At 38.7% G+C, this 27,062-nt stretch overlaps 1 protein-coding gene across 2 annotated transcripts in view; it reads right to left on the minus strand.

The window, feature by feature from the left end:
* PAK2 (p21 (RAC1) activated kinase 2) overlaps positions 1-27,062 on the minus strand; it is a 90,765-nt gene that overhangs the window by 29,959 nt on the left and 33,744 nt on the right. Inside the window, exons 2-3 of one of the 2 annotated variants that reach the window (XM_080827279.1) lie at positions 16,503-16,561; positions 14,713-14,920 (exon numbers count right to left, since the gene is read on the minus strand). In XM_080827279.1, the coding sequence (XP_080683405.1) occupies positions 14,713-14,899 (187 nt within the window). In that variant the 5' untranslated portion in view covers positions 14,900-14,920; positions 16,503-16,561. The remainder of the gene's footprint in view (positions 1-14,712; positions 14,921-16,502; positions 16,562-27,062) is intronic. The other variant, XM_080827278.1, reaches the window with a different exon arrangement.

Consider the following 27,062-nt stretch of genomic DNA (forward strand, 5'->3'; position numbering starts at 1 on the left):
CCATATCTGTGTCCTGATTAAAGAGGTACCTGGATTGACCCAGCACCAGGTCTGAATAAAAGAGCACACAAACAGCCCTTTAGAGCACTGCTTCTCATAAATAGAGGCCTACACTTCAGATACTGAGCAATCTGGAAAACAAAGTCTATGAAGTCCTATTTCCATTTGGCTCTATTCATCCCAAAGAACAACTTACATTATTACCACTGATCACCTAGATAGTATAGACTGTATAAACAAAGAGTTTGCAATAAGCACGCCACCTTTCTTGACCAACTCTAGCTTTCCTCTTTTTATTCAAGTTAATAACTGCTACATCTTAATGCTTCCCGGTTTTTCCATGCTTCCACCAACTATTTCTAACACACATCTATCCATAGTATTCTCTGTAAGTACCCCCCATCCCCACTCCTCAGATCTTCCTGCTCTAATCTGCAGTAGTTTATGCCTAGACTTCTGGCATAGTTGTCCTCCTAGCACATTCCTTCCCTTTTACCCTTGCTAGAATATTTTCTGGATACTTTGTTCGCTTCTTTTTGGTTTACCCCTTGATACTTCTTGACCATATATATATATTTAGGTCGAAAATGCTTTCCCCCCTCAGAACTTCTTCTAATTTCCAGTGTTGCTATTTAGAAGGTCAATGATACTTTGACCTACTGTTGAAAACCAACTGTCCATATATGCCTGGGTCTATTTCTAGATACATAATTTTGTTACAATGATCTCTTTATATTTATGCCAATACCAGCCTGCCTTGACAGTTATAGATATAAAAATAAGCCCTGAGGAGGGCCTGGGTGGTGTAGCTGGCTAAGCATCTTGCTGCCTTCCGCCCAGGTCATGATCCCAGGTTTCTGGGATCAAGTCCTGCAATGGGCTCCCTGCTCAGTGGGGAGTCTGCTTCTCCCTCTCCCTCTGCAGCTCCCCATGATTATTAAATAAATAAAATCTTAAAAATAAATTAATAGGGAAGTATTCCTTTCCATTCAATTTTCTGTAAGATTATGTAAAACTGTTGGTATTTCTTCCTTAAACATTTGGTAGAATTCACCAATGGAGCCATATGGGTCTGACACTTTCTTTGTGGAAAGTTAGTAACTACAAACTAAATTTTCCTAGAGACACAGTGTTTTCAAGTTACCCATTTCTTCTTGAATGAACGTTGAAAATTTGTCTTTCAAGACATTTTCCCACTTTATCTAACATGTTTGAATTTGTTCCCTAATCACTTTTAATATCTATAAAAACGTGACCTCTTTCTTTCTTTTTTTTTAAGATTTTATGTATTTATTTGTCAGAGGGGGTGAGCACAGGCAGACAGAGAGACAGGCAGAGGCAGAGGGAGAAGCAGGCTCCCTGCTGAGCAAGGAGCCCGATGTGGAACTCGATCCCAGGACCCTGGGATCATGACCCGAGCCGAAGGCAGCCACCCAACTAACTGAGCCACCCAGGCGTCCCTCTTTCATTTTCAATATTGGTAATTTGTGTCTTCCCCCTACCCCCCTTCAGTCTGCCTAGAGGTTTATCCATTTTATTGATATTCTCAATAAATCAGCTTATGGTTTCATTGATTCTTCTATTTTATTGATCTCCATTTTGAATTTTGCTATTTTTCTTCTACTACTTTGGATCTTACTCACTCTTCCTTTCTAGTTTATTAAGATGGCTTTGCTTAAGTCACTGACTTAAAATCTTTTTCTTTTCTCATACGGATGCTTAATACCTAAAATTTCTTCTAAGTATTGCCTTAACAGCATCATACAGATATTGATGCTTTGAATTTTCATTTTCATCCTGTTTAATATACTTCTTAAGTACCCTTTTGATTTCTTCATTTATTTGCAAGTGGGTTTTTTTCCCCAAATATTTCCAGGGATTCTTCTGTTATTGATTTCTAATTTAAATACACTGTGGTCATAAAATATACTTTGTGTGATTTGAATCTTTCTACATTTATTAGGATTTTAAAAATCTCCCTAGAATGTGATCTAGCTCAGTAAGTAGTCCATGTTCACTTAGAAAGAATGCGTATTCTGCTAGTGGAGTGTTCTATAAATATCAACTAGTCAAAGCTGATTAACAGTTTTAGCAATTTTCCGTCTACTTGCTCTACCAATTACTGAGAAAAGTGTACTTGAATCTCCAACTACAACTGGAATTGTCTATTTCTCCTTAAAATTATATCTGCTTTTGCTCTATTATTAAGTGCATAAATGTTTACTTCTATTATATCCTCTTGATGAACTGACCTTATTACCATTCTAAAATAACCTATTCCCTATCTTTATCCCTTAAATATTTAGGGCATTAATTTTTGCTCTAAAATCTACTTTATCTGATTTTAGTCAGTCCAGGTTTCTTTTCACTGTTAGCATACTTTTAAAAAATCCTTTTATTTTGACCTATTTTGTAGCTTTATATATTTTAAGTGGATTTTTAAAAAGATTATTTATTTATTTATTTATTTGACACAGAGAGAGAGAGAGAGACAGAGACAGAGACAGTAAGAGAGGGAACACACGCAGGGGGAGTGGGAGAGGGAGAAGCAGTCCTCCCGCCCAGCAGGGAGCCTGATGCAGAGCTGGATCCTGCGATCATGACCTGAGCAGAAGGCAGATGCTTAATGACTGAGCCACACAGGCACCCCTTTAAGTGGATTTCTTGTGGATAGCATATAGTTAGTAATCTAATAACCTCTGCTTTTTATTTACTTTTTTGAAAAGATTTTATTTATTTATTTGACAGAGAGAGACACACAGCAAGAGAGGGAACACAAGCAGGGGAAGTGGAAGAGGGAGAACCAGGCTTCCTGCCGAGCAGGTGCCCCCTGATACAGCTGGGTTTAAACCTACCATTTCATTATTTGTTTTCTAATGCTCTCTATTGTTTACATTTTTCCTCTTTTTGATTAAATATTTTTTATAATTCCCTTTTATCTCCTTTGTTTTTTTTTTAAAGATTTTATTTATTTATTTGACAGAGAGAAAGAGATCACAAGTAGGCAGAGCAGCAGGCAGGGGGGTGGGGGAAGCAGACGCCCTGCTGAGCAGAGAGCCCAAAGCGGGCCTTGATCCCAGGATCCTGAGATCATGACCTGAGCCAAAGGCAGAGGATCAACCCACGGAGCCACCCAGGCCCCCTCCCTTGTTGTTGTTGTTGTTGTTGTTTTAAATAACTCTTTATATACCATAAAGTTCATCTGGGTTTTAGTGTATATATATATACACTATACACACACACACACACACACACACACACACACACAGTGAGTGAGTTGTGCAACCATCACCACAATCTAACTGTGGACATTTTCAACATCCCTAAAAGAAACCTTGTGCTCATTAGCAATCACTTCTCATTGTTCACTCTACCATTCCCAAAATCTAGGCAAACACTAATCTTTCTGTTTGCCTATTCTGGCCATTTCATATATACAGGACCACACAACGTTCAGTCTTTTGTAAATGGCTTTTTTAACTTAGTTTCTGAGGTTCATTTATGTGATAGAATGTATCGGAATTTCATTTCTTAAAAACTTGGTTATTTTTTAAAGAGATTTAGATAAAAAGAAACTTTTACCATTTCCAGTGATTTCCATTCCTTTATGCAGATTCACATTTCCATCTGACAACATTTTCCTTCTGCCTGAATGATCTGGCTTAACATTTCTTATAGGGCAGGCCTGCTGGTGATAAATTCTTTCAGCCTTATATGTTTAATATATATACACTAGCCTTTATATATTTTAAAAAGTCTTTGTTTCCCCTTCATTTTTGAAAGACATGTTCACAAGATAACAGAATTCTAAGTTGACAGATTTTTTTTTTCTTTCAGTACTTTAAAGATGTTCCTTCTTATCTTCTGAGATGCACTGCTACTTCCATGAAATCCACTGTCATATTTTGTTCCTCCAAAAGTAATGTGTCTTTTCTTTCTGGCAGCTTATTTTTTGGCTTACAACAAGGTTTTTTCTGTTGTTGTTTTTTAATAGACTATTTTTTCGAGCAGTTTCAGGTTCACAGAAAACTGAGCCAAAGGTCTGAAAGCTTTCAAAATGTTCTCTTTATCACTAGTTTTAAACAATTTGATTATGTGTCATGGTGTAGTTTTCATCATACTTCTTTGGCTCTGGAATTCACTGAACTTCTTGAATCTACGGGTTTATAGCTTTCATTAAATATGTAAAGTTTTCAGCCACTTTTTAATAAGTTTTTTTTTTTTTTAAGATTTTTAAAGTCTCCATTTTTTGGAGACTTCATTTACGCTTACATTAGCTCTGCACGTAGTTTGTCCCACAGCTATTCTCTTTTGTTTCACTTTTCTTCTTCTAAGTTTCATTTTGGATGGTTTCCATTGCCATGGTCTTCAAATTCACTTATCTTTCCTTCTGAAATGCCTAATCTATTGTTAATCTTGCCCACTGGATTTTGATTTGTTCTTTTTTTCTATTTTCCATCACTACTTCTAAATATGCTGAATCTTTCCTTTGGGTTCCTCAACATATGGAATATAATTTTTCACCTTTTTTTTTTTTTTAAAGATTTTACTTATTTGACACAGAGAGAGAGAATGCAAGAAGACAGAGGGAGAAGCAGACTCCCCACTGAGCAGAGAGCCCGATGTGGGGCTTGATCCCAGGACCCTGGGATCATGACCTGAGCTGAAGACAGACGCCTAACCAACTGAGCCACCCAGGTGCCCCAGTATTTCACTGTCTTAATATCCCTGCTTACTAATTCATCATCTGTGTCATTTCTGAATTGATTTCAATTGATGGATTTTATTCATTATGGGTCTTTGCATGCCTGGAAAATACTAAATGGATGCCAGACATTGAAAATTTTTCCCTGGTAGGTACTAGATATTTTTGTGTTCCTATAAATGTGAGCTTGTTCTGAGACCTATTCTTAGCTGTTTACTCACATAGGGGAGAAACAAATTTATGAAGAGTTGATCCTTTTAGGTATTAAAGTTTTGTTAGGCAAAATTGGAGCAACATTTAATATAGAGCTAATTCTACCCCATTAATGTTTTTCTAAATGGTGTGAATAGGAAATATTCTAGGCCCTGTGGACATCGAGGTTAGTTTCCTCTGGGCATTTCCAGTGGTTCCTTTTCCAGCTCTGGGTAGTTATTCGCACATACAAGTGCTACTGAAGACTCAAGGGGGACTTCTACAGATCTTTCTCTCTCTTGGGTATGTGTGTATAAAAACTAGTTGCCTTGACCTCTCCCAACTCCCAGTTCTCTTTCTTAGCTCTAGGAGACCACTTAATTGTCCTCCCTTTGCTGCAGCCTGACAACTCACTCCAGACAGTAAGCTGGATCAATTGTAGAATTTACCACCATTGTTTCCCATTTCTCAGGGACTGCTTTTCTTTATTATCTGATGTACAACATCATGAAAACCATTGTTTTGTATATTTTTTGCCAGTTTTTAGTTCTTTCACATGGAGGGGTAAATCTGGTCCGTTACTCCATCTTGACAGAAAGTATAACAGGTTTTGCTGTCTTATCTGTGGTATTATGAAATTTCAGGATGATATGATTTGATGAGGTCTTTATTCTTTTATTGAGCTGAGTACTCAGTGAGTCCCTTCCATCTGGAAATCATATTCTTCAGATCTGGGAAATTTTTTCTTTTATTCCTTGGATTATTTTCTTTGTTCACTATTAGTTATATCAGTAAATCATATATTTCCTTTCATATTTTCCATCTTTGTATTTTTGTCTAATAATCTGGGAGAATTTTCTTGAGTGTCTTTCAAATCTTCTACCCACTGGTATCCTTGGTTTGGTTTGGTAATCTTAAATGTTGATTTCCCAAGAATTACTTTTCATTGTTTTCTGATCATTCTTTCTCTGAGAATATTTTCCTTATTTCATGGATGCCACTGATCTTTTTGAAGATTATATAGTTTACTTGTATGTATAAGTTGGTTCCCTTTACCTCCATTGTCTGTTTCTTCCATATTCCTTTTTTATCCCCTTTGTTTTGTACTCTCTTATACCAAGGGTGTTTCTCAAATGTCTAGTAATCCTTTGCTGTCTACTCATACAGAAAAGTCTTAAAAAAGTTAACTAGGAGATAAGTCAGCCTTTTCATTAAAGGTGGGGGTAGGGTACCTAAAGTATTTTTTTCCAGGGCATTTGTTTATCCAGAGAAAAATCTTCCAATCTCTGGTCTGAGGGCTTAGAAACAAATTTAACATGTTAACATGCTTTGAATCTGCCTTTCTTCTCTCTCTCTTTTTTTTTTTCAAGTTTCAGAGATAGCGTTTAGTGATTCATCAATTGCACATAACACCTAGTGCTCATTACATCAAGTGCCCTCCTTAATGCCCGCACCCAATTACCCCATTCCCCCACCCACCTCCCCTCCAGCAACCCTGTTTGTTTCCTATAGTTAAGAAATTTGCCTTTCTTATTCTTGTGCTACACCTTTCACTGACTCCTCTGACAAGAATGAGAAGCCTCGTAGGTTTAATTTCTCCTCAAATACATATGAACATTAGTTTGTTCTTTTCTTCTACTGGAGGATGGGACTTAAAATTTCACTGGCTGTATGGGATAAAGAAGGGATCCTAATGGGCCTCTGACACCACCTGCATAGATTTTCAATTAATTCCCCCCCCCTTCAGCCTGTGCATTATTATAGCTCCCCACCCCACCACACACACATGATGTTGTGCGTCCCTAAATCCTACACCTCTGAGATTTTTACAAGGAAACCGGTTCACTTCTCACAGACATTCCCATCTGCAAATGCTTAGGATAGGTCCTCGTCTGTTCAGTTTAGTGAGATGTCACTTTTCCACCCTTCTTTCAAATATGTATACTATGTCTCTTCTTCTATTCTCTTTGCCCTTGTTATATTAAAAACATCTTTTTAACTGTCATTTTACTTGGGTCTGGGGAGGGATAGTGAATAGAGGCATGTGGTCAATCTGCTGCATTGTCAACCAGAGAAGTCTTCTACTATAAATGAGCTAAAAGTCACGTTGTTTGATAGGTCTGCATATCTACAGTTGAAAGGTCACTGTACACACTATTCTTTGTTTATAAGATGCTACTGACCCAGCATTAGTAAGAAACATATTATATTTTTTGACTAGTGATGATAGATTTGTGCTCAACTGTCCATCTCCTTTTTAGGTCTCATGACATGCATTTATTTACAAGAGATATGACTATGGTAAGCGGGCAGGGCAAATTAGGTGTAGCAAGGAGCAGAGGGAAACGCAACTGCAAGGCTAGTATAAATTTTGCTATCTCTACTGAAATGCACAGTTTCATCTATCATAAATAACCTCTCATTTTCAACTACACTGTGAGTGTTTGGAGGTCATGCCCTCTACTTCTCTTTGGAAGACTCTTTAGAAATCCCTAGATTTCCAACTCCATATCTGCATATAGAAGGAAATATTTTTTAACCAACTATAAACTAAAAGTTTACTTTTTACAAGGCTCTGAATTGAAGACAGAAGAACAATTTCATATACTTACTAAAGTACTTGTTTCCTCTTCTTGTAAAAAAAATCTGCTCAGCATCCCACTTTTGATTTGCATATGGTTGGCAAAGATACTATTTTCTTAAATGACCTTGATTACAGATGACTGGTCCAAGGTAGGCATGAAATTCAAGCCAGGTCAGCCCTTGTTCCCCCTACACTCCCAGCCAATAGGCATGGTTCAGGAGTGCATACCTAAACTAAGCCAAACTTAACACCCAAAAATCAGTCTCTCACTAGTGAATGAAGTTATAAGAAATAAACCTCAAGAACTGTTGAGGGCTGTTTCCTAACACACAGAGGAAAAAAAAAGCGCCTGAAATTAAAAAAAATAAGCCAGGTAACACGGAAAAAGAAAGACCAGACATATAGCCAGAGAATTCCTGGTTCCACCTGTATCTAAGGCCCAACCATATTTTTCAACTTGGGAATGCTGAATTTAGAGACCTATATTAAAGAAAGTTTCACCTATATTAGGAGTACAGAATGAAAAGTTAAAGGAAAGAAGTAAAAACAATTAAGCAGAACTTGAGACACATTTAAGTACACTAGTACACTACAAAGGAAATGACCCAATATCTTAAAAATCTATTTAATTTCATTTGTTTTTTATATAACACACACATACATACATACAAATACTCCCTGTATTTTAGTTGTCTTAAGAAGGGAAAGGGGTTATTTTAAAAAATATCTAAAACAAAAAGATAGTGAAGCAGGTCTCAAATTAAACCATCTGTGGGAAGGCTACTATTACATAAAGAGAATCATTCCTTTATAACTCTGGAAACCAAGAACTAAAAGGACCGCCACCAAGGAAAAACCCCATGATCATCTATCAACAGATGTCCACCAGGCAATTGGATCACTTACTGGGAAGTAATAGATCAGGGAAAGAAACTTCCAATAAAACCCACAACTTGTTAGAGTAGGAGGGGGAAAAAAGATTCTTAGAACCACCTTCCAACTTTATCAGACAAAAGAAAATAAGCAGGCAGGCAGCAACTTTCAGCTGAGGGGTGGGGCCCTTATGTCATGTGGTAGTTACACAGAAGGTGCTTAACAAGAATCCTAAATAAATAACTGCCATATTCTTTAAGGCCACCACCTTAGAGGCAACATTAGAACTGAAGTCTAAGGCTAAAAAATCCCCATCTCTTTAAAAGGAAGACTCTTCCGGGGCACCTGGGTGGCTCAGTCCATTAAGCATCTGCCTTCAGCTCAGGTCAGGATCCCAGGGTCCTGGGGTAGAGTTCCACATCAGGCCCCTCAGCGGGGAGCCTGCTTTTCCCCTGCTTGTGCATGCTCTCTCTCTGTCAAATAAATAAATAAATCTTTAAAAGGAAGACTCTTCTATTTCTACTCTAAAAGAACCAGTGATTCTCAACGGCTTCAAAATTAGTAAACCTTTATTTCGTCACAAAGAAGGGTATTCTCTAAAAAATAGGAAGACAGGTATGGGCTACTCTTACTAATCTTAGAATTCAATTTGTAGACCAGAAGGGATATTTACAGTTCTGTCATCTTCATCACTAACCAGAGGTGAAAGTGTGCACAGACTGAATAATTAGAAAATCACCTGGGGGGGTGCCTGGGTAGCTCGGGTCATGATCGCAGGGTCCTGGGATCGAGCCCCGCATCGGGCTCTCTGCTCAGCAGGGAGCTTGCTTCCCTTCCTCGCTCTCTGCCTGCCTCTCTGCCTACTTGTGATCTCTGTCAAATAAATAAATAAAATCTTTAAAAAAAAAAAAAAAAGGAAAGAAAGAAACAGAAAATCGCCTTGGTTAATAAGTACTATACCATTCAACACTGACCAGAGTTGTGTGGTTTTTTTTTAAGATTTTATTTATTTGACAGACAGAAATCACAAGTAGGCAGAGAGGCAGGCATTGAGAGAGGGGGAAGCAGGCTCCCTACCGAGTAGAGAGCCCGATGCAGGACTCGATCCCAGGACCCTGGGATCATGACCTGAGCCGAAGGCAGAGGCTTAACCCTCTAAACCACCCAGGTGCCCCTGGAATAGAGCTTTTTAAAAATAAGCCAAGACAGTGGCTCATTGCCATTTTTTTAAAAGATTTTATTTATGTATTTGACAGACAGAGATCACAAGTAGGAATAGAGACAGGCAGAAAGAGAGGGGAAAGCAGGCTCCCTGCTGAGCAGAGAGCCCGATGCGGGGCTCGATCCCTGGACCCTGAGATCATGACCTAAGCGTAAGGCAGAGGCTTTAACCCACTGAGCCACCCAGGCACCCCTCATTACCATTTTTATTAACAAAACTACTGGCCTTGTTAAGCCATTTCTCACCTGGACTACTGTAAAGTCCTCCTAACTAGTTTCCAACTTCAGCCTTAGGCCTCCAAACATACCTACTTTCTATACAGCTACTAGTCTCTCCTATTTAAGACAGAAATATGTCCAGGTCTTTACCCTATTTAAAATTCTGTAATGGTTCCCTAGGAAACAGGATAAAATCTGAGTTCTGTAAATTGGAATACAAGGCCCTTTATGACCTGCTCCCTGCCCGCCTGTTCAGCTTCTTTTCCTGCCTGCAGTTTCCTCCAGACATCATGCTATTCTTCTTCCCCCCTGTGCTTTCGAGTCACAATAGACCGTGCGCAGCTCCATGAGTGTGCTATGACCCCTCCTGGATGTGGGCCACTGAAACTTTTGTAGGCACAGGACACACATTTTAACTATTATAATCCTCCTACCTATTTTCACTTACTCATTCTTTAGTCTTCAGCTCCACTGTCACTTCTTTAGGAAGCTTTCCCAGAAAAGACAGACATCTTACACTATCCCAACCACCACTTTTCACAGTTCGTAATTTATGCTGTAGTTTAGGTGTCAGGAGAGCAGGGACACCATGTGCTTTGTTTATCTCACTATCTCTGATCATGCACAGGATTCGTATGATACATCTGTAACAGACTGTGAAAAGATTTGTTCAAGTTGTCATAAAACGTCTAATTTCTAATTTTCTTAACTCTTTCAGTAACACTGATTAACCAAAAATGAGTAACTGAAGATAGTCCAGCTTTTTTTTTTTTAAATGAAAACATTAGCTATCTATTAGTAAGGACAGCAATAAAGATGTAAATTTGAGTAGCATAAAATGAGTATCTCTAGATCAGGCTTTATAGTAGAGACAGCAAAAATCTTAGGGTAATTATGATTTCTTTAAAGTAAGAATACAGGAGCGCCTGGGTGGCTCAGTCGTTAAGCATCTGCCTTCAGCTCAGGTCATGATGTCAGGGTCCTGGGATGGAGCCCCATATCAGGCTCCTGCTCAGTGGGAAGCCTGCTTCTCCCTCTCCCACTCCCCCTGCTTATGTTCCCTCTCTCGCTATGTCTCTCTCTGTCAAATAAATAAATAAATAAAATCTTAATACATAAATAAAATAAGAATACAAGGGTGCCTGGGTGGCTCAGTGGGTTAAAGCCTCTGCCTTTGGCTCAGGTCATGATCCCAGGATCCTGGGATCGAGCCCTGCATCAGGCTCTCTGCTCAGCAGGGAGCCTGCTTCCCCCCTCTTTCTCTCTGCCTGCCTCTCTGCCTACTTGTGATCTTTCTCTGTCAAATAAATAAACAAAATCTTAAAAAAAAAAAAAAAGAATACAGTTTTTCCCTTCTAGACTCCTGTTTTAAGATGATAGACTAATGACATGCTGTAGCTCTCCTCCTTTAGAACAAATGTTTTTATTTATCATAAAGAAAAAGAATGAAGAATGCCTCAAGATGAAGAGCAATTCAGATAAAACTGAGGAGAGAAACAACCACTCAGGATATAGGCAGGAGAAGGCCAGTTCAGAAATCTTGGGGTTGATTAAGCAGGTAGATCTCTGTGTTCATTTAAGCATGAAGGTGGGTACACACACAGGGCTCTCCTTTCCTCCTAATCATCAAAGCTTCAGGTCATAGTTGTGTTGGAAATGTCAGCGTCCAGAAAGAAACAGTAAGTATGGGAGGCTGCGCTGAAAGGGGAGGGAAGGGGCCCCGGGAATGAGAAATTAAGGAGCACCCAGCCCTCCAAACATTTCACCTCTCTCTCTCTTCTTCCCTCCCTCCAACTAGGCTATAAAAAGTGCCTCTGGGGCGCCTCGGTGGCTCAGTGGGTTAAGCTGCTGCCTTCGGCTCAGGTCATGATCTCAGGGTCCTGGGATCGAGTCCCGCATCGGGCTCTCTGCTCGGCAGGGAGCCTGCTTCCCTCTCTCTCTCTCTCTCTGCCTGCCTCTCTGTCTACTGTGATCTCTCTCTGTCAAATAAATAAATAAAATCTTAAAAAAAAAAAAAAAGTGCCTCTGCAGGTGCTCTACTCTCAACTACAAAGCTGAATGCAATTCTTCCCATCTTGCTCTACAAATTCAATCCAATTGTAATAAAAATATCAACAGTTTTTTTTTCTTAAGTACATGATAAACAAATTCTAAAATGTACAGAGAAGAGCCAAGGGCCAAAATATCATAAAGAAGAACTTGGTTGGTTTGCTCTCTCGGGTATTAAGAATTAGAAGCTATAGTAGTTAAGGCGGTACAGTATTCGCTAAGGGACAAATAAGCCAATGCAATAAAGAGAACACAGAAACAGACCCTGGCACACCTGGAAACCTGATCAACAATGGCTCATACTGCAGGTCAGTGGGGAAATGATAAAAGTATCAATGAAAGATCTGGGTCACTGGTTTTTTTTAAAAGTGAATATGTATCTCTACAGTAATATAAAAAACAAATCCAGATAGTTCAAAGGTTTAAACTGTAAAACTTTAAGGAAAACATAAGAAAGTATCTTTGACCCCCTAGTTTGCCAAAGATTCCTTTCTTTCTTTTTTTTAAAGATTTGTTTATTTGACAGTGAGAGGAAGAGAATCTTATGCAGACTGTGTGCTAAGCACAGAGCCCAGCATGGAGCTAGATCTCACAACCCTGAGATCACCACCTGAGCAGAAACCAAGGTCCTGACGCTTAATCAACTGTACCACCCAGACACCCCTTTGATAGAATTTTTTTTAAGAGAAAAGAAAAATAAGAAATGAGTAAGAAGGCAAACTTTGTTTTCATTTGTTTGTTTGTTTATTTTAAAACAGCCTGTAGGGGTTCCTGGGTGGCTCAGTTGGTTAAATGTTGCACTCTTGGTTTCAGCTAAGGCATGATCTTCAGGGTCATGGAGCTGAGTCCCACACGGGGCTCAGCACTCCCTGCTCAGCATGGAGACAGTTTGGGGTTCTTTCCTTCTCCCAATCTCTCTTTCCCTGTCAAATCAATCAGTCAACCAATCCATCTTTAAAACAATAAAGTAAAATAAAATAAAATAAAATAAAGAGCCTGTAAAGTTTTAATATTAACACTAAAAAGTTATCAGACCTTGAATGTGATTAACAAAAGAAAAAGACCGGAAATCACAAAATAAAATTTAATGGTTATTAATTACAGATCTCAAGAGCTGATAAACTTAAATGCAATCAGAGCCATCCTAGGTACCTTCACCCTCTCTTGGTATGGGGTGACCTTGAGTTAGTAATAGCTGATGAGTAATACAGGGAAAGAAAGGGAAAGTGAAGTTAAGAAGGTGGTAAAATAAAAAAAAATTAAAAAAAAAAAAGAAGGTGGTAAAATGAGAAGATTCTCAAAATGATCAGAGAGATGAGTATGCTCTTTTCAACTTATGTAAAGGCACGTTCAACTTGTTCACAAACCCTACCACTAACCCATTTCCTTTTGTGTGCTTTCTGCCTTTCCAAGGCTGTCCCTAAGTCCCATCATGAGCATTCCCCTACCCCACCCTTTTATTAAGATTTTATTGTTTTAAGTAATCTCTACATACAATGTGGGACTAAAACTCACTACCCTAAGAATAAGAGTCGCATGCTCCACAGACTGAGCCAGCCAGGCACCCTTCCCCCACCCCACTTTGCATTCTGTTCACTATAGGCAAGTCATTTCAACCCTGTCAGCAATTTGGTACTAACCTGCATAAATTTGTTTTCTAACCTCCGTAATTATAAATACTGTGTTTACACAGACATTTTTGGGTTTTCCTACTCCATACACTAACTTACTACCATGGAAGAGAAGCATTCAGTGCTCTCCAACACACACACACTTGTCCGCCCTCTTCCCATACAGACTTGAAAAACATACTTCCATGAGGGTTTTCAGTTACAAGCCTACATGAAATCTTAAAAGCAAATTGAGAAATAAGAGATATACTACAGAAGGAATAAGTTTTCAACTGTCCCATGATTACATCCTGTCTGCAAATCTAATTTCTCAAAGATCTGATTCTTTATTAATATTAAATCATTCATATTTTCACTGATTATGTATTCTTAACTCTCAAGTTAAATGTGCATTTACTATTATGTATAAAGCACTAATCCTCTTCCACTTACGTTTACTTCTCAATGTTAACCTAGCTATAAAAGTGAAAATATATCTTTATCTTCACTTAGATGTATTACTGGCTATCAGAGCCATACAGTCATGCTTAATGTAATCAAATAAACTAATCCCTAATTCTTACTTTGAAATCCACTACCAGTCCATAATCCCTATCTAATTCTAAAGTTGAAAAAGCTCTGAAAACCCAGGTTTTTTCCTTAGGTTTGTTATCAAAACAAATTCAGTGACTTCAACTTAAATGAGATGACCACTTAATGCACAAGACAGAACCCTTCACGAAAAATGTTATTTGGCCCCCGAATGCCAATCTTACTGAGGTTAAGAAACCCTGGACTGGACTAATGTTTGCAGAAGACACAGTGATGCACTGATCACTGAGTGCAGGCTCTGACGCTTCTCAGGGCATAACAGAATACATGATAAAAAATGCAAGTATTACTACTACTGAAAAATCAGAAACTCTCTTAAGTAGATCTTTCTCAAATATCCAAATCTCATTAATGTTGGGAAGCCATAAACTATGGCCCAAGTCTTAGAAAATGAAGGAGAGGATTACAGAATTTCACTGGATATAACAAGTAGATAAGCCAACATATTTAGTTTAATTCTTTCCTATCACAGGTTAAGAGAAATTCGCCTTTCTAATAGTGCCTATATACCACCATTATTAGTTTTCTTGTATCTGTTTATTGCCCTCACCATAAAAATCTCAACTCTCTATATACTTCAATTAAAATGACATCGAAATCAGTAACATAAAATAACTGAGACTCTTGAAGTGATAGTAGGTATTTACCTTTCTCCGTGCCTGAGAAGATAGAGATGATTTTATTCCTGGGCTTTTTTTCTTCTGGAACAGAGGGCAATGGTTTCAAACTGTGATTGGCTGACAAAGGGTCTTTGCCTCCAGTGCTAAAAATGGTACTGCTCATTCGCACAGGAGGCGCTGGAGGCTTGTCTTCCAGTTCTCCGTTATCAGACATGATTTGGAATTATGATATGGCCTGAAATAGATAGGCAAAATCATACAGTTAACAACAAGTTGACAGCAAGGTAAAAAACAGTACAGACAAGCACAAACAGTAGTAATTATCCTCCTTCCAACTCTGAATTAGAAAAGGTTATCCATTTAGGGTGCAATCTGCAAAATTTGTAAAACTCAATGAGTAAGAGATGAAATTGGTTATTAATATAGGTAATCTCCCCTAACAAAGTTGGTAAATGGTTAGCTGAGGGAGTGTTTGAAAAGCCAAGTCCAGTAAAGAGGACGATGGTAAGTTTTGGGAAAGCATGATGATACTAACATATCAAAATATTCACCTGAGTCTAAGAGTATATATTCCAACGAAAAGACAGACAACATGGGAGTCTTAAAAAGAGAGAGAATTCTGCAGAGGAAGACTATGTTCTGACTGATCAACCCAAAGACAGGTCTCTGATAGGTCCATTTCTAGAGCAGAGATAGAACGCTTGCTATTAAATATATCCACCAACACCACTCTCCATGAAGAATCCGACTCCACGCTCACTAGCCTTGTGATTACAACTCAGCCTTCACATAAACTTTCCTAAAGGATGAGAATGTGCCACTGATGCAACATTTGGTTTCTCTGAAAATCTGACACTCTAACTACATGTGTTAGTCCCTTGTAAGCTTTGCAGATAGTCCCACAGAACCTGACCCATCTGGGAACACTGACAAGTTAAATCCAGAGTCTGGCTGAAAACCAGAGTATGGCCAAATCCCAAGATTTGGTTATCCTGTGATGCCCTGTCCAGGCAGTCTAGTTACCCCTCTTAATCCACATGTTACTAATTCAGTGGAAACTTCAACACTGTTTATATATACACTGTAGGAAATATATACATATATATATGGCCTTTAAAAACAGTAGATTATACACATTTAAAGTCAGCAGGAAAGGGAAGGAGATGCTTAACTTCCAGGTTGCTTTCTTTTTTTTCCCCAGATGAGTTCTGATACAAAAGTATACATTAGTAAAACAATACATTTCCCCAGTGAACAAGATTTTGATTGGTAATTAGATCCTGATTTGATTATAGTTATTTAATGCATGTAAGTGAACAAAACATTGTATATGTACAATGAAAAGAAGGCCAACTGTATCTAAATAAAATTAAAAATAAAAATAAATTTTTATTTTTTTATTTAGTTTGAATGTTAGTGCCTAAAAGAAAGTGGTATCATTTGAGGAGAACTGAGGAATGAAGAGATTATGGTACCTAAGTCCACTTCAAATCTTACAGCTTTTGTTTTCCTTGACAAGAGTATGTGTCCCTAGAAGTGCCATATTTTATCTGCCGTAATGACAATGATTTCAGCCTACAAAAGAGGAAGGAGAGAAGGTAAAGGGGGAAAATGAACTTTTCTGGGGAGAGTAGCTACAGGAGGACTGGGAGAAGAGAGTACAAAAGATCTCTCATCTGTGAGAAAGACGCCTGAAGTGAAATCACTGTTGGTGGTCAAAAGACGAAACAGGGCTGGAATCTAGGAACGTGATGCAGAAGACGCAGTCAGGTGATTCATGGGGGCGGGGGTTCGGTTTGCTCTGGAGGGAGATGTACCTGGTTGTTCTTCAGTGTGGGCTGTCACGTATACATCACCAGAGAGGACTTACGTACAGCTACAAATGGAAGAAAGGTAAGGCTTAGTCCCGGTACTGGCAGGACTACTTGAGAACACGATCAATCAAGACAGATGTTTTTTTCAAATGTGACCAGAACATCAAGACAAACCAGATGAACCCTGTAGCAGCTCACTTTCATCTTAATCACCAGTTCCAACAGACACACAATGTTAGGATTTTGGTTACACTGTGAATGCTCCATATTTATGCATATGAAATTTGAAAAATCAGGGTAATATGTCTGGGTGGCGTGGTCAGTCAGGCGGCTGACTCTTGGTTTTGGCTCAGGTGGCAATCTCAGGGTCATGAGATCAAGCCCTGCAAGTGGCTCTGCAGTCAGCCCCGAGATTGCTTCAGATTCTCTCTCCCTTTCCCTCTGCCCCTCCCATTCATGCTCACGTGTTCATGTGCAAGCTCTCTTTCCCTCCCAAATCAATCAATCTTTTAAAAAAATCAGGGTAGGGAACCTGGGTGGCTCAGTGGGTTAAAGCCTCTGCCTTCGGCTCAGGTCATGATCTCAGGGTCCTGGGATCGAGTCCCACATCGGGCTCTCTGCTCAGCAGTGAGCCTGCTTCCTCCTCTCTCTCTGTCTGCCTCTCTGCCTACTTGTGATCTCTGTCTATCAAATAAATAAATAAAATCTTTAAAAAAATCAGGGTAAATATAGCAAAATTTCAAAATACATTTGCATAAATTCAAAGAAAGAAATGCACCAAAATATTAGTAGTTATCTGTGACTAACAAGTAATTTTTAGCTTGATTATAATCATCACAGCTGTGGTTGAGAAAAAAAAAATCAATATAAAACAGGGCACAACATGGGTGTCTGGGTGGTACAGTTGATTGAGTGTCTGACTTTTTGTTTCGGCTCAGGTTGTGGGCTGGTGAGGTCCAGCTGCATGTCTGGCTCCACGCTCAGCATGGAGCCTCCTTGGGATTCACTCTCTCTCCCTCTCCCACTGCCCCTCCCACTTGTGCTCACACTCTGTCTCAAGATAAAATAAATCTTTATAACAGGGCACAAGGGCACCTGGGTGGGTCAGTCAGTTAAGCGTCTGCCTTTGGCTCAGGTCATGATCCCAGGGTCCTGGGACCAAGCCCCACATCAGGCTCTCTGCTCAGAGGGGAGCCTGCTTCTCCCTCTCCCACTCCCCCTGCTTGTGTTCACTCTCTCACTGTCTCTCTCTGTGAAATAGATAAACAAAATCTTTAAAAAATAAAATAAAATAAAACAGGACACAATAATTTCTTAATGTAAACTGACTACAAATTCTGTCCTTAAGGCTGGCTCATAGATGGAACCTGATTAGACACTGCCAGTACCCCTTCAGCAGTGTGCTGCCCAATGTCGTGATTAAGAGCATGGGTTGTGGAATGAGATCCCTCGGTTGGAATCCTGGTTCCACCATTTACTTCAATTTGTGTCCTTGGACGAATTACTTAACTGTACCTCAGGGTTCCTTAAAAAAATAGCTGGTTCTAGGCCTGGGACTGGGGAAATACAAGATGAGCCTAGAGTATCTTATATTGTCAGAAGGTAGGAAGTACTTAAAAAGGATGAGGAACACACACAGAAAAGAGTTTTCTTTTCTTTCTTTTTTTTTTTTTATGATTTTATTTATTTGACAGAGAGAGAAAGAGAGAGAGCACAAGCAGGGAGAGTGGGAGAGAGAGAAGCAGGCTCCCCACTGAGCAGGGGCCCAACAAGGGACTGGATCCCAAGACCCTGGGATCATGAGCTGAGCTGAAGGCAGCAGTTAACTGACCGAGCCACCCAGGTGCCCCAGTAAAGAGTTTTCAAAAGCCAGTGCTGGAATGGTTTGGAGCAACAAAATTAATAAAGTACCATTATATTTGACCCAACGTATAAAATAAATATACACAATTCATATCAATACAAATAAATGAATGAATAAGGGGCGCCTGGGTGGCTCAGTGAATTAAGCACCCCAACTCTTGATTTTGGCTCAGGTCATGATCTCAGGGTCATCAGGTCAAGCCCTATGTTGGGCTCCACATTGGGCAGAGACTGCTTACGATTCTCTCTCTCTCCCTCTCCCTGCCCCCAAGAAGAGTAAATAAAATGGTGGGGTACCAAATCATCCTCAAAAAAGAATTCCAAATAATAAATGTAGACAAATCCTCTTCTAGCACTCAGAATTTTAACTTCCCTCCCCACTTGAATGTAGGTTGGACCTAGTGACTCATTTCCAAAGAGCAGTGTATGGAAAGGGAAAAATAACTTCATGGTGGAAAAATGTGGAAACACTGCATTAACCAAGTGATCAAAGGATAACATCTCCAATAATAACTTATGCTGACATCACTCACCACCTGATTTAATGTGATGAGAAACATACTTCACCTCTGCGGTATTCTTCCCCAAAATCCATAACCACAGTCTAATTATGAGGAAAACATCAGACAAACCCAAACTGAAGGACGTTTTACAAAAATTCCTGACCAATACTCCTTAAAACTAGCAAGGACATGAAAAGCAAAGAAAGACTGAGAAACTGTCACCGCGCAGGAGTCTAAGAAGACATGACAACATTATACTCTGGAACAAAAAAGGACATTAGTGGAAAACTGGTGAAATCCAAATAAAACCTAGAGTTTAAAAAATGTTAACAGTAATGGACCAATGTTGGCTTCTCTGCTTTTGCTGACATTCTAGGGCTTATATTAACATTAGGACAAGATAGGTGATAGGTATACAGGAAATACACAATCTCTGGAACTTCTCTATAAATCTAAAATTATCCCATGATAAAGCCTATTTAAAATGAACTTATGTAATAAAATAAGACAAAATCAGAGAGGGATACAAAGCATAAGAGATTCTTAACTATAGGAAAGAAACTAAGGGTTGCTGGAGGGGAGTTGGTCAGGGGGGATGGGGTAACTAGGTGATGGGCATTAAGGAGGGCACGTGACATAATGAGCACCAGGTGTTATATGCAACTGATGAATCACTAAACTCTACCTCTGAAACTAAAAAGAAAGAAAGAGAGAGAGAGAAAAGAAAAAAGAATTATGTAATAAGTTTCTCAAAAAGTTACAGAATTATTTATGATATGACTTAGCAATTCCACTCCCAGAATATACCTAAGAGGGTGCCTGGGTAGCTCAGTGGGTTAAGCCGCTGCCTTTGGCTCAGGTCATGATCTTAGGGTCCTGGGATCGAGTCCCGCATCGGGCTCTCTGCTTAGCAGGGAGCCTGCTTCCCTCTCTCTCTCTGCCTACTTGTGATCTCTCTCTGTCAAATAAATAAATAAAATCTTAAAAAAAAAAAAAAAAGAATATACCTAAGAGAACTGAAAATATATGTCCACAAATAAATTACCTATGACTGTTCATAGCATTATTCATAATAGCCAAAAGATAAAACAACAAAAATATCAACAGATGGATATACAAAATGTGGCATATGCATACAATGGAATATTTGACCACAAAAAGGAGTAAAGTACTAATAAAAGCTACAATATGGATGGAACCTTAAAAACATAAGTGGAAAAAGAAAGGCACAAAAAGACCACATACTGTATGATTCCATTTATATGAAATGTTCTGAATATGCAAATCCACAAGGACAGAAGGTAGATTAGTGATCACTGAGAAGGGAGGGGAATGGGATGTGATTACTAATGGGTATGGAGTTTCTTCTTGGGTAATGAAATGTTCTGGAATTAGGCACTGGTAATAGTTGTATAACCTTTTCAATATCTTAAGACCACTGAATTGTACACTTTAAAATAGTAAATTTTAGCTATGTAAATTATATTTCAATTTTTAAAAAAGAATTTTTACTTCATAAAGATTAAGTGAGCTAATAAAGATAGAATGTTGCTGCTACTATCATGATCACTAATATTTATAAAACTCTATACTTTAAGTTAGAGAAAAAAGGAGGATCTAGTTCTTCTCCAAGAGTTCATAAACTACTAGGGGAAAGACCAAAACAAGTAAGATAGGTCACACATGTCCCTTATCGACATCTCAACACATGCATATCAAAAACCACTTAGTTTCTTCAAAAGGTAGCAGTTCTCAAAACATTTTGGCCTCAAGACCCCTTTACACTCCTAAAAATTATTGGGGCTCCCAAATAATTTTTGTTTATATATCCATATTATTTATGTCTATATTTTCTATATGAGAAATTAAAGTAAGTTAAATATTTCATCAAAAAATACTCATCACGGGCACCTGGGTGGCTCAGCTGGTTAAGCGACTGCCTTCAGCTCAGGTCATGATCCCAGGGTCCATGGAGCAGGGAATCCTGCATCAGGCTCCCTGCTCTATGGGGAGTCTGCTTCTCCCTCTGACCTTCTCCCCTCTCATGCTCTCTCACTGTCTCTCTCTCAAATAAATAAAATCTTAAAAAAAAACACTCATATGTTAATATAAATAACATTTTCATGAAAGATAGTATTTTTTTAAACAAAATTTTAGTGAGAGAGTGGCATTATTTTACATTTCTGATAATTTTTTAAATGTCTGGCTTCGTAGAACACTGTTGGATTCTCGTATTTGCTGTGTTCTATCTATTATGTTTTGGTTGACAGAAATGAAAAAAATCTGATTTTACACAGATATGTAGTGGGGAAAGATGTATTTTAATAGCTTTCAGTTAATTGTGGATATTCTTTCTTTGATATTACACTAAACTCAACCTTCTTAAAGGTAGGTTGTGTAATCTAAAATCCAGCAATAAATTTTGTACTCTATTACCTTAAACTCATTATTTCTTTTATACTTTGAATGGATCTTTTACCCATTCATGAATTTTATAATGTTATAAATTGATTATTTGGAAAATATTGGTTACTGAATTATGAAGCTACTACAAATGTTGACACATTTTATGACACAATAAAAATCATATTCATTAATATGTGATCTCATCATAAAACTCTCTAAGTATTCAGAAACTATAAAACTCAAGAGAAGTACATATAAGTTTTCTAAAATTATTATTATTATTATTTTTAATGTAGGCTCTACACCCAGCATGTAGCCCAATGTGGGACTTGAACTCATGACCCTGAGATCAAGACCTGAGCTGAGATCAAGATCAAGCTGCTTAACCGACTGAGCTATTCAGGCACCCCTAAGGAAATTCTAACTTTCACTTGCAAGCTTAAATTTTATCCATTACCAGGGTAATTTTCGGCTCAGGTCATGATCTCAGAGTCCTGGGATTGAGACTTGCAGTGGGGTCCTTGCCCAGCGGAGAGTCTTATTTGAGGATTCTCTCTCCCTCCCCCTCTGCACTCCCCTTGCTCTAAAATAAGTAAGTCTTAAAAACATTTTTAATCAATTACAACAAATTCTAGTATTTCATTTTCAGGAAGTGTCTTCTAAATACCTAGTCTGAACAACCAGTTTGTAGGCCAGCTGCTCTTTCAAATAAAAATGGTGTTCCATGGAGCTAGAGTATATTACGCGAAGTCAAACAAGTCAGTCAAGAAAGACAAATACCATATGATTTCACTCCTATGTTGAATTTAAGAAACAAAACATAGGGCAAGGAGGGGAAGAAAGGAAAGCAAACCACAGCGGACTCTTAACTATAGAGAACTGAGGGGTGTTGGAGGAGAGGCGGGCATGGGAAAGGCCAAATGGGTGATAGGTATTTAAGGAGGGCACTTGTTACAATGAGAACAGGATGTTACATGTAAGTGATGAATTACTAAATTCTACTCCTGAAACCAACATTACACTCCATGTTAATCAGAATTTAAATAAAAACTTGAAACAAAACAAAAATAAAAATGGCATTCAATGAAAAAGGGGCTCAATCACCACAGTGCTGTCAAGTACATTCTTTCTTTCTTTCTTTTTTTTAAAGATTTATTTATTTATTTGACAGAGAGAGAGAGAGAGAGAGAAACAGCGAGAGAGGGAACACAAGCAGGGGTAGTGGGAGAGGGAGACATAGGCTTCCTGCTGAGCAGGGAGCCTGATATGGGGCTCCATCCCAGGATCCCGGGATCATGACCTGAGCTGAAGGCAGACACTTAACAACTGAGCCACCCAGGCGCCCCATCAAGTACATTCTTAAGTAAAACTAGCTTTAAAAAAACAAGAAACAAAAAACAAAAACAAAAATGAAAAACCTCCAAGTGGTGGGGGCGGAGTGTCTGGATAGCTCAGTTGGTTAAGTGGCTGCCCTCAGCTCAGGTCATAATCTCAGGGTCCCAAAATGGAGCCGAGGCTCCGTCAGGCTTGTTGCTCAGCAGGGAGGCTGCTTTTCCCTCTCCCTCTGCCTCTCCCCCAGCTCATGCTCCCTCTGTCTCAAGTAAATAAAAATCTTTAAAAAAAAACAAAACCAAAAACCTACAAGTGGGAGTGCCTGGGTGGCCTAGTCGTTAAGCGCAGAACTCCTGATTTCAGCTCAGGTCATGATCTCAGGGTTGTGAGACTGAGCCCCACATGGGGCTCCCCACTAGGTAAGGAGCCTGCCTAAGAGTCTCTCCTTCTCTTTCTGCCTCCACCCACTGCAACAACAACAAAAAACTATAAAGTGCATGGCCACTACTTTGATTTCTGTTAAAGCACAGGCAGTTTTACCTACCACTACTTTTGTACCAGCAATGCAAATTTCAACAGTATGAAAAGCAAAGAATATCTTAGTACTGTTACAAAAATAGGTTTTGACCTCATAGATCCCAACAGTACCACAGACCACACTTAAGAGAACTGAGACCTTAAACTATATCCCAGCTCTCTATTACCCTCATACCCCCAGTTTTAATGTGCTATTGGGGTGGAAGACCCCTATTTATTCATCCTATACTCCCCACATTTTAAACGTAGGAAACGGTAAGGCATATAAACCTAATTAAACCTTTAACATGGTTGAAAATCTATATACAGTGGAATTTACTACATTACTTTTTATAACAAAAATCAGAAAGAGCAGTAGGCTTTCCTGGGTTACTCAAAAAGACTAACTGCCATCTGTATGAAACACAAACACACACACACACACACACACACACACAATTCTAAGCAGAGAATACTACATGGCAACTTGCAGAACACAGCCTTTCCTCATACTTTGGTTATCCAAAAAAAATTTCTTTACTGCTCTATTTTAATATACTACACAGCAGCTTTTTAATCTGCTGCACAAATTCAGTCCAGTAGAACTAAAGGGGAATTTATTATTTGTCTGTTTCAAAACATTCTTCTTGGTGATTGTACATTATAGATAGAGCTGAATTAGCTGTCTCAAGGAAATCCCAATTAACATCATGTACCCTGCAGGCAACACACGTCTAAATAAAGCCCAAATATAACATGAAACATAAGCATTACAGATGTCTGTAGTGAAATTACTCAAGACAACAGATATGATAGCAACAATTCTAAGTTAACAGGCCTCATAAATGATTAGATCTTAGTAATGATACCCATGATCTTTGATACACTGACACCAGCTTAGCAGAAGATGACTTCATCACTTCATTTCATGATTTCTCTAACTAGTACCTATGTCTCCAAGCTGCTGTTCAGGGGAAGAGGATAAAAGCTCTAACGAGCTTCCTAAAGAGTTTCTATGCATTCAGGTTTTGCTTAGAGCTACCCATAACCAACAGACTTAGGACTAAACTCTGATATTTGGGACATTTACTACTGAATCAATCTGATATCATATAAATGCACCACATAAATCATATGCTTTATGTTGCCCAAATACACCAAAGAATTTTCTGGCCTAAATCATCTTTGCGTTGTATATGTATTTTTCCATTTTTTTTAAAGATTTTATTTATTTGTCAGAGAGAGAGCGCGAGAGAGCGACTGCACAGACAGACAGAGTGGCAGAGGGAGAAGCAGGCTCCCCGCTGAGCAAAGAGCCCGATGTGGGACTCGATCCCAGCATGCTGGGATCATGACCTGAGCCGAAGGCAGCCGCTTAACCAACTGAGCCACCCAGGCTTCCCTATTTTTCCATTTTTATATTTTCTTCATCCTTTTCTCTATCTAACCCAAATCTTTCAATGCTTAGCAATAATTATTTCCTATATAAGGTCATTTCTGTCTATCCTTCTTCAAAATGAGCCTTTATTTCTTCTGAACAAGAATGACCCCTCACACACACAAAAAAAGACCCCCTCTCTCCCCCATGTCCTCTGAATACAAGTTTCACAGGAAAACAAATTCAGAGAGTAGTGAAGTTGGATTAGAATTTATCTGGTCTATCTTTCCTATTTTATATGAGAAGGACCTGACGCCCCAAAGAATAAGCAGTTTGCCTAAAGTGACACAAATCTAATTACAAACAAAACTAAGACCAGAATTCAAGGTCTACTAACAACTCTTAATCTCATGCTGTTTTTTCTTTTTATTTATTTATTTATTTATTTTAAAGGTTTTATTTATTTATTTGACAGAGACCACAAGTAGGCAGAGAGGCAGGCAGAGAGAGGAAGGGGAGCAGGCTCCCTGCCAAGCAGAGAGCCTGATGCGGGGCTCAATCCCAGGACCCTGGGATCATGATCTGAGCTGAAGGCAGAGGCTTTAACCCACTGAGCCACCCAGGCGCCCCTCTTTTTATTTTTTATTTTTTTAAGATTCTACTTGTCAGAGATAGAGGGAGACGGAGAGCACACAAACAGGAGGAACAGCAGGTAGAGGGAGAAGCCAGCTCCCTGCTGAGCAAGTAGTGGGATTTGGAACTGGATCCCAGGACCTAGGGTCATGACCTGAGCTGAAGGCAGAGGCCCAACTGACTGAGCTACCCAGACATCCCTGATACTGTTTTTTCTCAATCATTTTAATAGACTGGACCATTCTGGGGGGTGCGGGGGTACGGGGGTGGCACCTGGTTGGCTTAAGTTAGTAGAGCATGTGTCTCTTGATCTCAGGGTTCTAAATTCAAGCCCCACATTGGGTGAAGAGATTACTTAAGGGCAGGGGGTTGTGGGGGGGAAGAAGGGGGAAAAAATGAAACAAGATGGGACGAGGAGGGAGACAAACTGTAAGAGACTTAATCTCACAAAACAAACTGAGGGTTGCTGGGGGGTAGTGCAGTAGAGATAGGGTGGCTGGGTTATGGACACTGGGGACGGTATGTGCTATGGTGAGTGCTGTGAAATGTGTAAGCCTGATGATTCATAGACCTGTACCCCTGAGATAAATAATATATAATATGCTAATAAAAAATAATACAATAATTAAATCTTAAAAAGAAAAAACCCAAATCTTAAAAACAAACATATACATATGGAATCACTATGGCAATGAATTTTAACTGTGCATCATTTATTATTTTAGGTGCCTTTTCTGCTCAAGACTTTAAGCAACTGAAAGGCAGGGATTATACCACCATCACTATTACTATTACTATTATACATCATACTATCTACTACTACTACTATTATTATACATGGTACTACCTCCTTTAATGTGTAACACTGATCGTTGTATTAAGACAATAATATCTACTGATTTATGGGACTCTATTGCCAGATGAAATATTATCCTTCCTAAATTTATTAGTTCTCTATCAAACAGCATTTCACTTGACAACATATAAACTACCCAATATTAACAAAAGTATCACTGGAAAGATTTATACTTTTCCTCTAACAGCTGATTCATGGCCTTAGTCTTTGATCCTTTTCCATAAGACAGTGTTATTTTTTGTGTGTATTGCTTCTACTGATGGTATCAAATGCCTAAAAAGTGCTAGATGATGATGCAATAAGGTTCTTTACATCTTATATTTTAGTCAGAAGCAATAAAGAATATAAAGACAATTCATGATAAAATTCTGATTTACTAATGTTTCGCTCCATCATTACCCAAAAATGTTTTATTAAAAAAATGATAAGTGTACAGTGTCTCTCTCCAAATCTGCTCAAACACTTTTTGCTACTTTTCAGTGAAAAACAAGTAGGCGAAACAAAAAGCAAGCCCAAAACACACTGTACTCTTCTAACAGGCCCATTGTTTAACTGTGACACGACTCAGAGACAAACAATTCCTCATTGTTTACTGAAGGAGGTTAGGGGAAGCTAAATATACAACAGAAATGAAAAAAGGAGTGGTGTCTGGGTACTAGTCAAAGTAGTAAAAATGACTAATTTTTTTACAATCTAACTTGGATCTACTATGGTACTTCAAGTATAAATCATATTATTTCTGACAAACATGACAATTTAAAAAAGCAGTTTGCTTTATATTTGCACTTACATTTTATATAAATAACAAATGAACCTTAATTTTTCAGTACCTTATGAATGTAATAACACAACAGTATTTGAAAAGACTTCTAGCAATCTCTAATAAGCTACAAGAGCTCTCAAACCACTGGCCTCTCTTCCCCTCCCACTCTAAAAAAGCCTCAAATGCCTTTGAGAGTGAAAGTATCCATTGAAAATATCCTAAATCACCTCAAATGGACAAGACACACTATGGAAGGCAAGTCCACAAACGAGAAGGTAAGGAATGTTTTTATTTGGTGACAATGGCCATAACA

This window comes from Martes martes, assembly GCF_963455335.1.
Source record: "Martes martes genome assembly, chromosome: 1".
NCBI classification, from domain to species: Eukaryota; Metazoa; Chordata; class Mammalia; order Carnivora; family Mustelidae; genus Martes; species Martes martes.